This window comes from Primulina eburnea, chromosome 5, assembly GCF_022965805.1.
Source record: "Primulina eburnea isolate SZY01 chromosome 5, ASM2296580v1, whole genome shotgun sequence".
Lineage (NCBI taxonomy): Eukaryota > Viridiplantae > Streptophyta > Magnoliopsida > Lamiales > Gesneriaceae > Primulina > Primulina eburnea.
The window spans coordinates 11,867,205-11,881,472 of NC_133105.1; the positions used below are offsets into that span (position 1 = coordinate 11,867,205).

The following is a 14,268-nucleotide window of genomic DNA, read 5'->3' on the forward strand; positions in this document are numbered from 1 at the left end:
AATTCAAAATATTGAGCATACCAATATAAGAATGAATATGAAAATATGTCTAGAACCGAGAGCTTGTATCTTTACTAAAAGTGATAGATGGGCATCTCAAACGTCACGTTTTGATTGTTATATCCAATACGAATAATTAGTCTATTTCAACGATATAATTTTGTGTTTATCATCGTTTTAATACAAATATTTTTAATATTCGGAAAAGCCAAAGAATAAACAGCCATAATTGTCAAAAATGCATAATAAATATCCAATAGCTATGTCATAAAAGTTACAAAGGGAAATACAAATTTTTTTCCCTAGTTTAATTAAGATCAATTTGTGCATAATGCACAAGAAGAGATGTTCTCAAAAAAGAAAGAAATATAATAGGTTTTCGATCTTTCTTAATAATATGTCATACTGCATTCTCGAGGCCATTTGATGGTACAACTTACTTAAGCGAAGGTACAAACATTTTAAACTTCCCATCCTTGAACCAACCTTCATCGTCAATGAATGACATTGTGGCAAATTGTCTCAACATACTTATGTTCATATTGTTGGCCCATTTTACTCTGCTTGTAGTGTTTGCTCCTAAACCGTGGCAATTATACTCGGCATAGGTCAATTGGTACCTGAAAATATTTCCACATATGATCAATATTTCATCCAATCGGAAATAAAAATAAAATCTTTAAAGATTTTTTTGTTAGATTTTTCTCAACAAAATTATGTTACGCCTTTTTTTGTAACAATCATGAGCTATTTTTTGTAACAATCATGAGCTATTAGCTGAACCAACATGGACCTTAGCCGTACTTATGCCTGGAGGTCCAAGGTTCAGGTGTTGGTGAAGTCGAAAGAAACCACTTTCCAAAGGTGTGATATTCTATGAGTGACGGTGCATAGGCATGAACTTGAGCTTATGCTGGACTATCTTAATGACCCATGATTAGTAGTGGTGCATGAGTATGGACCAAGGCCTATTTTGGTTAAGCCTAAAGACCAATGATCATTATCTATAAACAATATGTGGAAGCTGATCGAATGCTATTTCTAGACATCAAATAATTTGTAAATATTTTTCTTTCCTCCGATGGAAGCATTCTAAGCACACAACTATCACCGTAGATGATATATTTTATTCTTATGTAGTAGTGTGTCCTTAGGGACCTCAAACACTGCTATTTATAGACATTTCTTATATCATCAATGAGTTGATCGGGAGCCTCGATAGTCAAAAAAAGAGGCACATACATGTCTCAGTTTTCTAAAATTGGTAGTGACGCATATATCTAGTTAGTCACTTTTCTATGTCTCATCATTGAGTTAAGCACATATAACTTTGCAAAACGATTTCGACAGCAAACAATAGAGCCATAGAAAAGTGACCAACCATTTTCTATGCTACACAGATCGATACTATATGTATATAAGTAGAGAAATTAGTTAAATCTTACTCGTGGCCGACGGATAACCAAGCATCCCATCCTTCGGGGACGACGATCTGAGACATAGAAGTGTTGTAAAAGAGAACCCTAGCAAACCCTCTCCACGGTCTCCCTAAATATGTCTTTCCGCTGCCGACTATGTTGCAATCTTTGAAAACGAACCCATTCGTCTCACTTGGGCTAGATCTTCCTTGAGCTGTGATGTAGCCAGGTGCTCCATTTAGAGCTCCTGCTGTTACTGATATAGTACATCTCTACACACACATCAAGTTTAGAAAAAATGAAAGGGAATTTTTGGACTCTAAACAATTGTAATACAACGATAAATATAGTAATTTCTCGTCAAATTGTTGAAAAAAAACTTCTAGATCTGATATAAAATGGAGAAGAGCAAACATTTTTCGAGTACTGAACCAAAAAAATAATAGTCAAGATAGATGGAGAGCGATGATAAAATTCTCTTTCAAACTAATCATATAAATTATTTTGATCAGACCATACGGGGTCGGGTACTTGTTAGATCCATTGTCATCTCTAATCGTCAAAAATTCATATTCTCAGAATACCAAGCGACGATATTATAGGAAAGAAAAAAAAGAACATTTAATTAATGAGTAGTTTATGAGACGGTCTTATGAATCTTTATTTATGAGACGGCCAGCCCAATCGATTGGATATTTTTTTGTTATATCAACAATTTATGATATTTAATAAAACCATCAAAGATTTGGGCACGTACCAAATAGTCAAAATCATTATGACAATTATAACGTCATAGGCGAGCCTGACAGATACACATTCAAGTTTTCACTATTTAATTTTTATAATAATTTCAATTTGCATAAAAAAGAAAGAGAAATCAAATTATCTTGGCAAATATAATAATAAAAAAAGAAAATTTCATGAGGGGAAATCAAATTGGAAAAAAGGAAAACATTGAAACAAAAAACACACTAATTACACATTTCCATATATATATATATATATATATATATATATATATATATATATATATATATATATATATATATATATTAACAATGTGTTTAGGAAAATGGATTTGGATGAAATTCGATGGGATTTGGAATTGTAAATATCATTTCAGTGTTTGGTAAGATGAGATGTTAAAATGAGATTGATAATTGATTGGCTTTCCTTTAAAAAAAATTTGTAGGATTTCATAGGATTTTATGAGATTTAATGGGATTTGAGTTTTAAAAACAATAAAATTATTTTTATTATTATATTTAAATAACTTACTTAAAAATTTGAAGTTTATTTTAATTTTTTTAATTGGTACGTATATGAAACTTATTTTATCCGTAAAATGATAAATTTTGTAAGCAAAAGATGAATTTTAAGCCCTAAGGACGTAAATGGTCATTTTTACCCTTTTCCTTTGGTACCTCGTAAAGTGATTGGCCAGACCCAAAGATGAAATCAACAGCCCCTTGAATAGTGCACAATTTGAAGTAATGTCTTCCTTGAACATCCCACAGTGTATCCTGCAACCCAAAAAATCCACACCGGTAAAACACCGATTTGTCCCCTTCTATCGTCGCCGCGACGGCTGCCCTCCTCTGGTTACCCGAACCACCCGTAGGAGGGAAGTTGTGAGAATTCTGCGAAATTCGATAGCGTAAAATAAGATGTCTAGTCGTCTCATGAAAAATGAACTTCGGTATATAACGAGCTTTTCTTACAACAAATGTTATGCTTTTGACAACAATGTTGTCTGCCTGAGAAGTGAACGTAGCACTCGTCGCGATAGAATCGTAATCGCCCCAAATCACGTTAGTTTTTCGCTTCCCTTCACCTTTTAGGTATATGAATGGTTTATCGAAAGGGATATGGACTTTCTCCCTACATCAAAGAGAATAATAATAATAAAAAAAAGATACGATTTTTTTATATGTGTCGATAAAAGTGTGGATACTATTCGAATCCGGCATGCATAATTCAGTTCTTGATTTGAAAAAACAACACTTAATTTCTGCTCATTACCTATACGTGCCTTGTTTGATGTAAATACAGGTCCAATTCTGGTTGTTCGACGGGACCGAATCGATGGCTGCTTGAATGGTCTTGTAATTGCCTTTCCCGGAGGGATCGACATAAATTGTTGGGAGCTCCACAGCATTTTTATGGTGATGGAGATGATGATTTCTTTGTGACTTAGAATAACAAATTGGAAGAACTAAGAAAAGGGCAATAAAAACACACAAAAACAATTGAAAACGTGACATTTTTTTTTTTGAGAAATTTAGCACAAAAAATAAAGAAGATGGTGTGGGAAGAGGAAGGGGATTGAATAAATAACTCGATTCACACCTCTTGCAATGGGGAGTAAATTATGTGCACAAAATCTGAAAAATCCATAAATGTTAACTGAATTATTAAATGATTTTGGTGAAATTATTTGTTGAAATTCCCATTTATTTCAATTATATTATATGTATAATTGGTGTCGATTTATATTTTTTGGGGATTTGAGGGAAGTCAAAAGGCAAGTGATGGAAATTGTGATGCCAGCTTGATTCTAAGAATCTACTTCATGATTATATTTCATAATAATTATTTTTGGTTTTCTTGAAAACCCTTTCTTTCTTTTTTTGTACAAATTTTGTACGTGGGAAACGAGAGAACGTGGAGTGTAGAAGTTAAAAGTCGGTTTTCAAGCCACTGATCTATTTAAATTTTGTTGTGCCATATTTTTGTTTCACAGAAACTCTTATAAACGTCACACAAGCTAATTTTTGTGATATGAATATTTGACTCGACTCGTGAAAAAATATTATTTTTTTAGGTTGGAAATCTTATTATTCACAATAGTTATAAAACGAGTACACATGAGATCTACTTTTTTGGTTTTTCCTCTTATTTGTTGTTCACGTTTATGGGATGCATGGATTGTTTCTCAAAACAATAATATAATTTATCCCGATTTGATGGTATTATAATTCGTAGGTATTTTGCTGATCGTCAGAAGTATAAAATGCTAATTTTTAGTAATGAGTTAAGTATTGTTGTTTATGTTAACGTGTTATGTGTTTGTATAATTTATTTATTTTTATAAGATTTGTGATTATTTTGTTATATTTTAATTATTTTTAGGATCACAATAATATAACTGTATTTAATATGTAATTTGTAAAAGATAATATGTGAATATTTGAATGAACCTTTGTGAGAATATATGTGAATAATACAACTATATTTAATATTAAAGTGAATGAGATATTATAGTTATGAGTAAATTATATGAAAAATATTACTTAATTAAATGAATAAGATATTTTACTTAATTAAATGAATAGAATATTTTCATAGAAAATAATTGGTGTCACAAAGTTGGATCACTAAATGTCTCAACTTTTATATATAGTATAGATATAGTAAATACTAATGCACCGACGCACGTGTTACGTGCTTGTACAATATTTTTTATAATTTATTTGATTTTTATTTAAATGAGGATTAAAATGTAATTATAAGAAATAATGATAGACTACACTGTAATTTTGATATATGAATTAAAAAATAAAGAAATAAAAAAAATAAGAGTAAAGTCGGAATTTGACCTAAAACTTGAAGAAGTTTAAAAATCAAGATCTCTATCCTCTAAGCTACATGTAATTTATATTAAAATTTTAACATTTTATTAGTAGAAAACATAGCATAATACCAAAAGTCAGTTATTCTAAGAGTCTCATACTTAATAATATAGTACAGAAGTATAGATAAAGAAATTATTTATTATAAATTTATAAGTGGAAATGAAAGTAGGTTTTTAAAAAAAAAGAAAAGTTGGCCGTTTTTGTTTATTAATTATAATTAAACTAATAACAGTGGCACAAGCTCTGCATTTGTATATAACGATTTTACGTATTGATTGAATTCATATATAATTCGGACTAACTGAATTTTCTGTATATACTCTATTATTTTCAAAATCAGTACAAAAGAAAAAGACTAAAAAAATAAAAATAAAAAATGTGAAAAACGGAAGTTGATGGAGTTTATTGGGAGAAAAAACCTCATTACGATTTGTAAGAGTTGGTAGAGAAATTTGAGAGTTTTTTATTACCATTTTCTCAATGTTTGAGGATATTAATGTATAATTACAAGAATGGTTCTAATGTGAGACCGTCTCACGGATCTTTATCTGTGAGACGGGTCAACTCTACCCATATTCACAATAAAAAGTAATACTCTTAGCATAAAAAATAATACTTTTTAATGGATGATCCAAATAAGAGATCCGTCTCACAAATACGACCCGTGAGACCGTCTCACACAAGTTTTTGTCTATAGTATAAATAATATAGATATGGACTAATTTTTCAAAAATTATCATTTTTCTTATCAATAAATTTAAGAGGCGCTTGAGAATTACAAGAAAAATTGAATTATTTTTTTTATAAAAAAAAATTCATTCAATTGTTCTTATCGTTAATTATTCACGTTGAACCGAAGGGGGCAAGAATGAATGGAGTAGTACTTCGCAAGATCAAAAAGGTTGGATAAAACCCTAAATTTCTATTGCTTTTGTTTGGACACATGGGAGCAAATAATGGGAAACATTGTCGTTTTGCATGTTTTCGGTTTCGCTTTTTAGCTCCAAGTTCTCTCTTTTCTATACGAGCAACTCATGTTGTGAACTAAAAGTCTAAATCCCCTCAACTTTTGCTAGTAATTGTGGGAGTAATAGTTGATCGTGCTAAGAGAGTGATAGAAACTTAAAAGTTGAACTACTGAACGATTTAAAAAACTTCAATTGCACAATTATACTTCTGGTTCTCAGAAGTCTTTTTGTAGGATACTTCGCCAGAGTGTGACATATTAGCCCTTAAGTAAGTATAAGATTGTGTGTCGATTTAGCAAACCAATTATTAGAAAATCCGTCTCAATAGCTCAGTGGTAGCACAGTCAATGATTGAAAATTCCATACTTTATAGGCTTGACAAATAGATCCTGCTTTCAGTAGTCTATTTACGCCTTAATTCTCTCACTCCCCAGCCTTTTCTCATTTCAACAATTGGTGATAGCTCATCCACATAAAAAAGAATGGAGCATGGCTTCTTTTCGAGTAGTCATGCCTGAGTTGAATCTCATACAAGACTTTCTTTCCGACCTTACGTTTCCCAGTCTTGGGAAAAAAGTTGAGTAGCTCTTTCGGTCAAAGTCAATAAGGATCAAAGTTCAATAGCTAAGGTGTGATTATCCTCTGTTCTCAACCCGGAAAGGAAATAAACATGGATTCACAAATTCCTTATATCATCAACTATAACTTTCGAGAAAGTGACAAGTTTTTGTCCTACAATTGATGTCAAATCAAAATCGCTTGTCTGATTTTCGTGAATTGCAAGGTAATATAATTATTTTGAGAGAAATTATTGGATAACAATGTCTTCAACTCTCATCATATCGATCTAACACGACACTTATGTTTTATGTTTTGAAAGATTTAAATGGTAAGATTACCGGCCGTTATAGTATTTGGTAAAACAAGTATTTTGTAATACAATAATCTCATATTCTATATTTACAGGGTTGATATATTTGCGTCATTTTAGTTGCTATTAAAATGTTAAGTGATAAGTGCAAGTTTTGCACTTAATTTATATTAGAATCCATTTTGAATTATGCTTATTTCGAACAGAATTATGCGTTTTTTTGGTTTGTGTTTGTTGTCATTTCAGGAATGATGAAAATATCGATCACGAAGCCAAGTGAACCAAGAGAACAATGAATTGCCATGAATCCTCGGACAGAACCTCGCGCGCGCCCGCGCGAGTTCACGCGCAGCCGCGCGCAATGAGATGCATGATGATCGACAGTGGTATGCGCGCCATCGCGCCAACTCTTGCGCACTCGCGCGCACCGATACAAGCGAATGACCAGTGGTGCGCGCGCCACAGCGCCAAAACACGCGCTATCGCGCGCATAAAGATGCAGCAGAAAACCTGAGAGCAGCGCGCGCCAGCGCCAGATCTCGCGCACCCGCGCGCACAGACCCGAGACAGACGCGCCACAGCGCCAATTCTCGCGCACCCGCGCGAGCTAGCACTCGGCAGATGAGCAACACCATGCGCGCCATCGCGCCACTTCATGCGCCACCGCGCGCGCGCCGCGTCCAGAAAAGTATAAAATGCGCGAATCGTCTAGGTCAAACAGGAGAGCAGCCGTCACCATTGAAACACACGAAATTACACCTTCTTGGGAAGAAAAAGAGGTGAGAAACGTAGCGCATACACGGGACAGAGATTCAGAGTGCGAAGAATAATCGCAAACACGAAGAGCGACGGATCTGGGGACAGAGACGACACTTCGGATTTGTTATCTTTCCTTTTGTTTCTTCGTTTTAGTGCGTAGCGATGTCTAGAGTCATAAACATGTCTTGTTTTCTCTTGGATTTCGTGATGAACTAATCTCCTATTCTAGAGAATGACGTAGCTTTGTGGACACGATAATTTGACGTGGTTATTTTATTTGATTGAATTCCATTTTATGTTTACTTGTGTTCTCTGTATTTAATGCACTGCAATTTACTGGCCATAAATTGTTTGTTATTTGATTAATTCTACAACTCGGGAGAGAAACTAGGATTATAGATCATTAGAACACATCGTTAAATGTTTATAGCGTTCGGAAGGCGTATAACTTTAGCGAGGCTTAGTAAGAACATTGTTTGCATTTATCCTTTAAACTTAGATTTTATTAGGAATAATAAAAGTGAAGTTTAATCGGTACACTTTATTCGTCACTTGGGAAAGGGGAATAAAACAATTAAGTGTTCTTGGCCATTAAACGATTGGAATTCAGGAATAATAATTCAACTGTGAATAATTGTCGTGGAAACTTTGCGAAATCATTTCTCTAGATATTTTATCTCATTGGTACTTCTCAATTCGGTGATTTAATTGAGTCATTGTTTTCTAGCTATTCAATTAAACAAACCAATTTGATTATTGATTTTTCTAAATAAAGTTTTGGCTATTTTAATTACAAGAATTGATATACATTTTTATACACACTCCTCGTGGGAACGATATCTGTACTCTAACCAGTACTAAAACTTGGCACCGTATACTTGCGGTAGTGAAAACACGCAACAAGTTTTTGGCGCCGTTGCCGGGGAGTGTCAAATTTGAATTTATATCAGTATTGTTACCAATTAGTCTAGATTTTAATTTAGAGCTTTTATTTTTATTTCATATTGATTTAGTTTTTCATTTTTTTTCTGCTTGACAGTGTATGCTAAGATCGCAAAGCCCTGACTTGCTTATTTTTGATCCGGAAATCGAAAGAACTGCAAGAAGATTAAGAAAAGCAAGAAGAGAAGAGATCCAAGCAATGGCTGAGAACAGAGAAAATGACAGACACATCCCGCCAGAGGCTATTCCTATCAGAGATCACTTCCAACCAGTGATCAACAATCACTACTCTGGTATTGCAAGAGGGACGATCAACGCAAATAATTTTGAATTGAAGCCAGCCCTAATTAATATGGTTCAGCAAAACCAGTTTGCTGGGACTGCCACTTCTGATCCTCATGTTCACTTGAGGACATTCTTGGAGATAACTGATACGGTAAAGATTAATAATGTTCCTGATGATATTATTAGACTGCGTTTGTTTCCGTTTTCTCTCAGGGATCAAGCTAGGGGATGGCTCCAATCGCTTCCCTTGGGAAGTATCACAACATGGCAGGAGCTGGCGACGAAATTTCTAGCAAAGTACTTTCCCCCTGCAAAGTCTGCGCAGTTGAAGATTGAGATTAGCACGTTCAGGCAGACTGATTTTGAACAATTGTATGAGGCATGGGAAAGATACAAGGAGTTGTTGAGAAAGTGCCCAAACCATGGTTTCGAAGACTGGGTGCAGATTGAATTATTCTACAACGGTCTAAATGGGCAAACAAGAGGAACAGTGGATGCTGCAGCTGGTGGCACGATCTTTGCCAAATCTCCTGAGCAAGCTTATGACTTGCTCGAACAGATGACGATAAACAGCTACCAGTGGCCGTCGGAAAGGGCAGGAGTAAAAAGGACAGCTGGAGTTTATGCGGTGGATCCCATTACGTCACTCACTGCACAGGTATCAGCACTGACCACTCAACTCGCTGCTATGAACAAAGTGAGCATATCAGAAAATGAGAGTCCATCGACTGTTGCTGAAGAACTATCTACCCCTGAAGAAGTACAGTATATCAACAACAGAAATCAGGGTGGATATGGCGGATATAGAGGTAACCCTCCCCCTAACACTTATCATCCTGGATTAAGAAATCACGAAAACTTTTCTTACGCAAACAATAAAAATGTGTTGAATCCTCCACCGGGGTTCAATACATCAAAGGGGGAGGGAAAGCCTTCATTGGAAGATTTGGTAGGAGCATTTGTTACTGAGTCTGGAAAAAGGATGGCGAGAACCGAGTCTCGTCTGGACAACATGGAGACTCATATGGGAAATATGGGGGCCACAATGAAATCTCTAGAGACACAAATCGGACAGTTGGCCAACGCCTTGAGAGATCAGAACAGGGGTCAATTTCCTAGTAACACGGAGGTTAACCCAAAAGAACAGTGCAAGGCAGTCACTTTGAGGAGTGGGAAGGAATTAGAGGTACAGAATCCCAAAGAGAGAGCGGACAGTGGGAAGACAGTTGAAGAAGGTGAAATGGAGAAATCCACGGCTGAAATCAAAGTTGAATCACCTCCAGTGTATAAGCCGACTCTACCCTACCCTCAGAGATTCAAGAAGAAGAGCTTGGATGATCAGTTTGCAAAGTTCTTGGAAATTTTCAAGAAGATACACATCAACATACCATTTGCTGATGCTTTGGAGCAAATGCCGAACTATGCCAAGTTTATTAAAGATGTGATGTCTAAAAAGAGGAAGTTGCAAGAGTTTGAGACAGTGAAGCTTACGGAGGAGTGTAGTGCCATCTTGCAAAAGAAATTACCACAAAAATTGAAAGATCCAGGGAGTTTTACTATTCCTTGTTTTATTGGTGGTTCTCATTGTAGTAAAGCTTTATGTGATTTAGGAGCAAGTATTAATTTGATGCCCTTTTCTATTTTCAGGAAATTGGAGCTTGGAGAAGTTAAACCAACTACTATCACCCTACAGCTTGCAGACAGAAGTCTCACATATCCACGTGGGGTCGTCGAGGATGTACTGGTAAAAGTAGATAAATTTATTTTTCCTGCTGACTTTGTGATTTTAGATATGGAAGAGGATCATGATGCTCCATTGATCTTTGGGAGACCATTCTTGGCGACTGGAAGGGCATTGATTGATGTTCATAAGGGTGAACTCACCTTGCGAGTTGGTGGTGAAGAAGTTATTTTTAACATCTATCACGCCATGAAGGGATCCAATGAGGTAATCACTTGTAAAAGCATTAATGTTATAAACTCATGTATGTCTCTTGATTGTGCAGGAATGAGAGATCCCTTGGAGAGCTGTCTGATAGGTGCGGCAGGAACTGTCGATGAAGATAATTGGGAAGTGAAAGAGCAATTAGTGGCTCTTGATGCGCTGCCAAAAGAAAAGAGAAAAGATGCACCGCATGATGAGCTGAATGTGAATGAGAAACTAGAGGTAAAACCACCTTCCCCTGATTTGAAGGAGTTGCCAAGCCACCTGTGCTATGCATTTTTAGGTGAGAAGTCGACGTATCCGGTAATTATCTCTTCCTCCCTTTCATGTGATGAAAAAGATAAATTACTGAGAGTGCTGCGAAAGTATAAAACTGCTTTAGGATGGTCGATTTCTGATATTAGGGGAATTAGCCCCACTATATGCATGCATAAAATTTTGATGGAGGAGACGTATACCCCTTATGTGGATCACCAGAGGAGGTTGAACCCAGCAATGAAAGAGGTTGTGAAGAATGAGGTACTGAAATTGTTAAATGCTGGTGTAATTTATGCTATTTCTGACAGTAGCTGGGTATCTCCTGTGCAAGTTGTACCAAAAAAGGGTGGGATGACAGTGGTCAAAAATGAAAATGATGAGTTAATATCTACTCGTACTGTAACTGGTTGGCGAGTATGTATTGATTATAGAAAGTTGAACAATGCCACACGAAAAGATCATTTTCCATTGCCTTTTATTGATCAGATGCTTGATAGACTTGCAGGTTATTGTCACTACTGTTTCTTAGATGGATATTCAGGTTATAATCAAATTGCCATAGCACCAGAAGATCAGGAGAAGACAACATTCACATGCCCCTATGGCACGTTTGCCTTTAGAAGGATGCCTTTTGGACTATGTAATGCACCTGCTACTTTTCAGAGGTGTATGATGGCCATTTTTGCAGACATGGTGGAGGACATCATGGAAGTCTTCATGGATGACTTCTCGGTATTTGGCTCTTCTTTTGATCACTGTTTACATAACCTATCCCTTGTTTTGCAGAGATGCCAAGAAAAGAACCTAGTTCTTAACTGGGAGAAGTGTCACTTTATGGTCCAAGAGGGCATTGTTCTTGGACATAAAGTATCTTCCAAGGGATTAGAGGTTGACAGAGCCAAGGTGGTTGCAATTGAAAAACTCCCTCCGCCAAAGAACATCAAGGGAATAAGGAGCTTCTTAGGGCATGCCGGGTTTTATCGTAGATTTATCAAAGATTTTTCTAAGATTACTAAACCTCTGTGTAATTTGCTTGAAAAAGAATCCACCTTTATTTTTGATGATGATTGTCTGCAGGCATTTGAGAAGATCAAGAAAGCATTGGTTACTGCACCAATTATGATAGTGCCGGACTGGGGGCAGCCCTTTGAGCTGATGTGCGATGCAAGTGACTATGCCGTGGGTGCTGTTTTAGGCCAACGACGGGAAAAGATGTTTAGATCAATCTACTATGCAAGTCGAACCATGGATGCTGCACAACAGAATTACACAACTACTGAAAAGGAGATGCTTGCTGTAGTATTCGCATTTGACAAGTTCAGACCCTACTTGGTTGGTACAAAGGTAATTGTTTTCACTGACCATGCAGCTATTCGATACCTTTTTGCCAAGAAGGATGCCAAACCACGCTTGATAAGGTGGATCTTGTTGCTCCAAGAGTTTGATTTTGAAGTGAAGGATAGGAAAGGGTGTGAAAATCAAGTGGCTGACCACTTGTCAAGACTTGAGCTAGAAGTAAAGGAAGAAGAGGGAGCTATACAAGAGACATTTCCAGATGAGCAGCTTTTTGAGGTAAACTCTGTACTCCCGTGGTTTGCTGATATTGCTAATTTTTTGTCTTGCGGCACTCTTCCCCCAGATTTGAGCTATCATCAGAAGAAGAAGTTTGTCCATGATATAAAGTTCTTCTATTGGGACGATCCGTTCGTGTATAAGAGGTGTGCTGACCAAGTGATTAGGAGGTGCGTGGAAGGTCTTGAAGCACAACAAATTTTGGAGAAGTGTCATTCTTCACCATATGGTGGACATTTCGGAGCATCACGAACAGCAGCTAAGGTATTACAATCTGGTTTTTACTGGCCTAGTTTGTTTAAGGATAGTTATACCTTAGTGAAATCATGTGATAGATGCCAAAGGTTAGGAAACATCTCTAGGCGTCACGAATTACCACTGACAAATGTTTTGGAAGTGGAGCTTTTTGACGTTTGGGGCATAGATTTCATGGGACCTTTTCCCCCTTCCTCTGGCTATTCTTACATTCTGTTAGCTGTTGATTATGTGTCGAAATGGGTGGAAGCAATCGCCACCAGTACTAATGACTCTCATGTTGTAGCGAAATTCGTACAGAAAAACATTTTCACCAGGTTTGGAACACCGAGGGCCATCATAAGTGATGAAGGTACACATTTTTGCAATAGAATCTTCAACTCACTATTGGCCAAATACAATGTGAAGCACAAGGTGGCACTAGCATATCATCCACAGTCAAATGGACAAGCTGAAGTATCCAACCGGGAAATTAAGCAGATACTGGAAAAGACTGTCAACACAAACCGGAGGGATTGGGCATTGAAGTTGGATGATGCGCTATGGGCTTACAGAACTGCATTCAAGACGCCTATTGGGATGTCTCCCTACCGGCTAGTATTTGGAAAAGCATGCCACCTACCATTGGAGTTGGAGCATAGGGCATTTTGGGCCGTGAAGAAGTTGAATTTTGATCTGAAAGCGTCTGGCGAGGTTAGAAAATTGCAATTGAGCGAGATGGACGAATTCCGAAATGACGCCTATGAGAATGCCAAGATCTACAAAGAACAGACTAAGAAGTGGCATGACAAACTCATAATTCGAAGGGAGCTAAAACCAGGACAACAGGTACTGCTGTACAACTCTCGTCTGAAGTTGTTCCCTGGTAAGCTAAAGTCACGATGGTCAGGGCCATTTGTCTTGGAAACGGTGTCCCCCTATGGAGCCGTCGAGCTAAAGTGCAATGACGGACGAACTTTTAAAGTAAATGGACAGCGGGTTAAGCCTTATTATGGGACTGAAGCAAGAAATATCGACAGTTACAAGTTGATCTGATCAGAGAGAGTACAGTCGGGCTGACGACGTTAAACCAAGCGCTATGTGGGAGGCAACCCGCATTTAATTATTTTCGCATTCGTTCTGCTTCATTATTCTATTTAACTTTGTTAGTTAATATTTTAATTTTCGTTAATTAAGTACTAATTTGAATCGTTTTATTTTGCAGGTTATTCAACAAAAAAAAAAAAAAAAAAGAGAGACAGAGGCAAGCGCGCCCATGCGCGACATCTCGCGCGGCAGCGCGCTCAGGACCACTCGGTTTTACAGAAGCTCGAGCGCCCCAGCGCCATGTTACGCGCGATCGCGTGCACAGCAAACTTCG

General features: G+C 36.8%; 2 protein-coding genes across 2 annotated transcripts; one reads left to right on the forward strand and one right to left on the reverse strand.

Annotated features, from left to right (window-relative positions):
* Positions 1-237: 237 nt before the first annotated feature.
* LOC140831757 (probable pectinesterase 29) lies at positions 238-3,800 on the reverse strand. The gene is made up of 5 exons (XM_073195502.1): positions 3,441-3,800; positions 3,140-3,299; positions 2,843-3,058; positions 1,446-1,690; positions 238-620 (listed from the first exon to the last, which is right to left on the reverse strand). Exons 1-5 carry the CDS (start codon positions 3,680-3,682, stop codon positions 437-439), a joined length of 1,047 nt encoding a protein of 348 aa, XP_073051603.1. The 5' UTR covers positions 3,683-3,800; the 3' UTR covers positions 238-436.
* Positions 3,801-8,792: 4,992 nt separating this feature from the next.
* On the forward strand, positions 8,793-13,943 carry LOC140831371 (uncharacterized). Its single transcript, XM_073195121.1, has 6 exons — positions 8,793-9,029; positions 9,438-10,219; positions 10,526-10,584; positions 10,669-11,441; positions 11,868-12,917; positions 13,389-13,943. Exons 1-6 carry the CDS (start codon positions 8,793-8,795, stop codon positions 13,941-13,943), a joined length of 3,456 nt encoding a protein of 1,151 aa, XP_073051222.1.
* Positions 13,944-14,268: the final 325 nt, after the last annotated feature.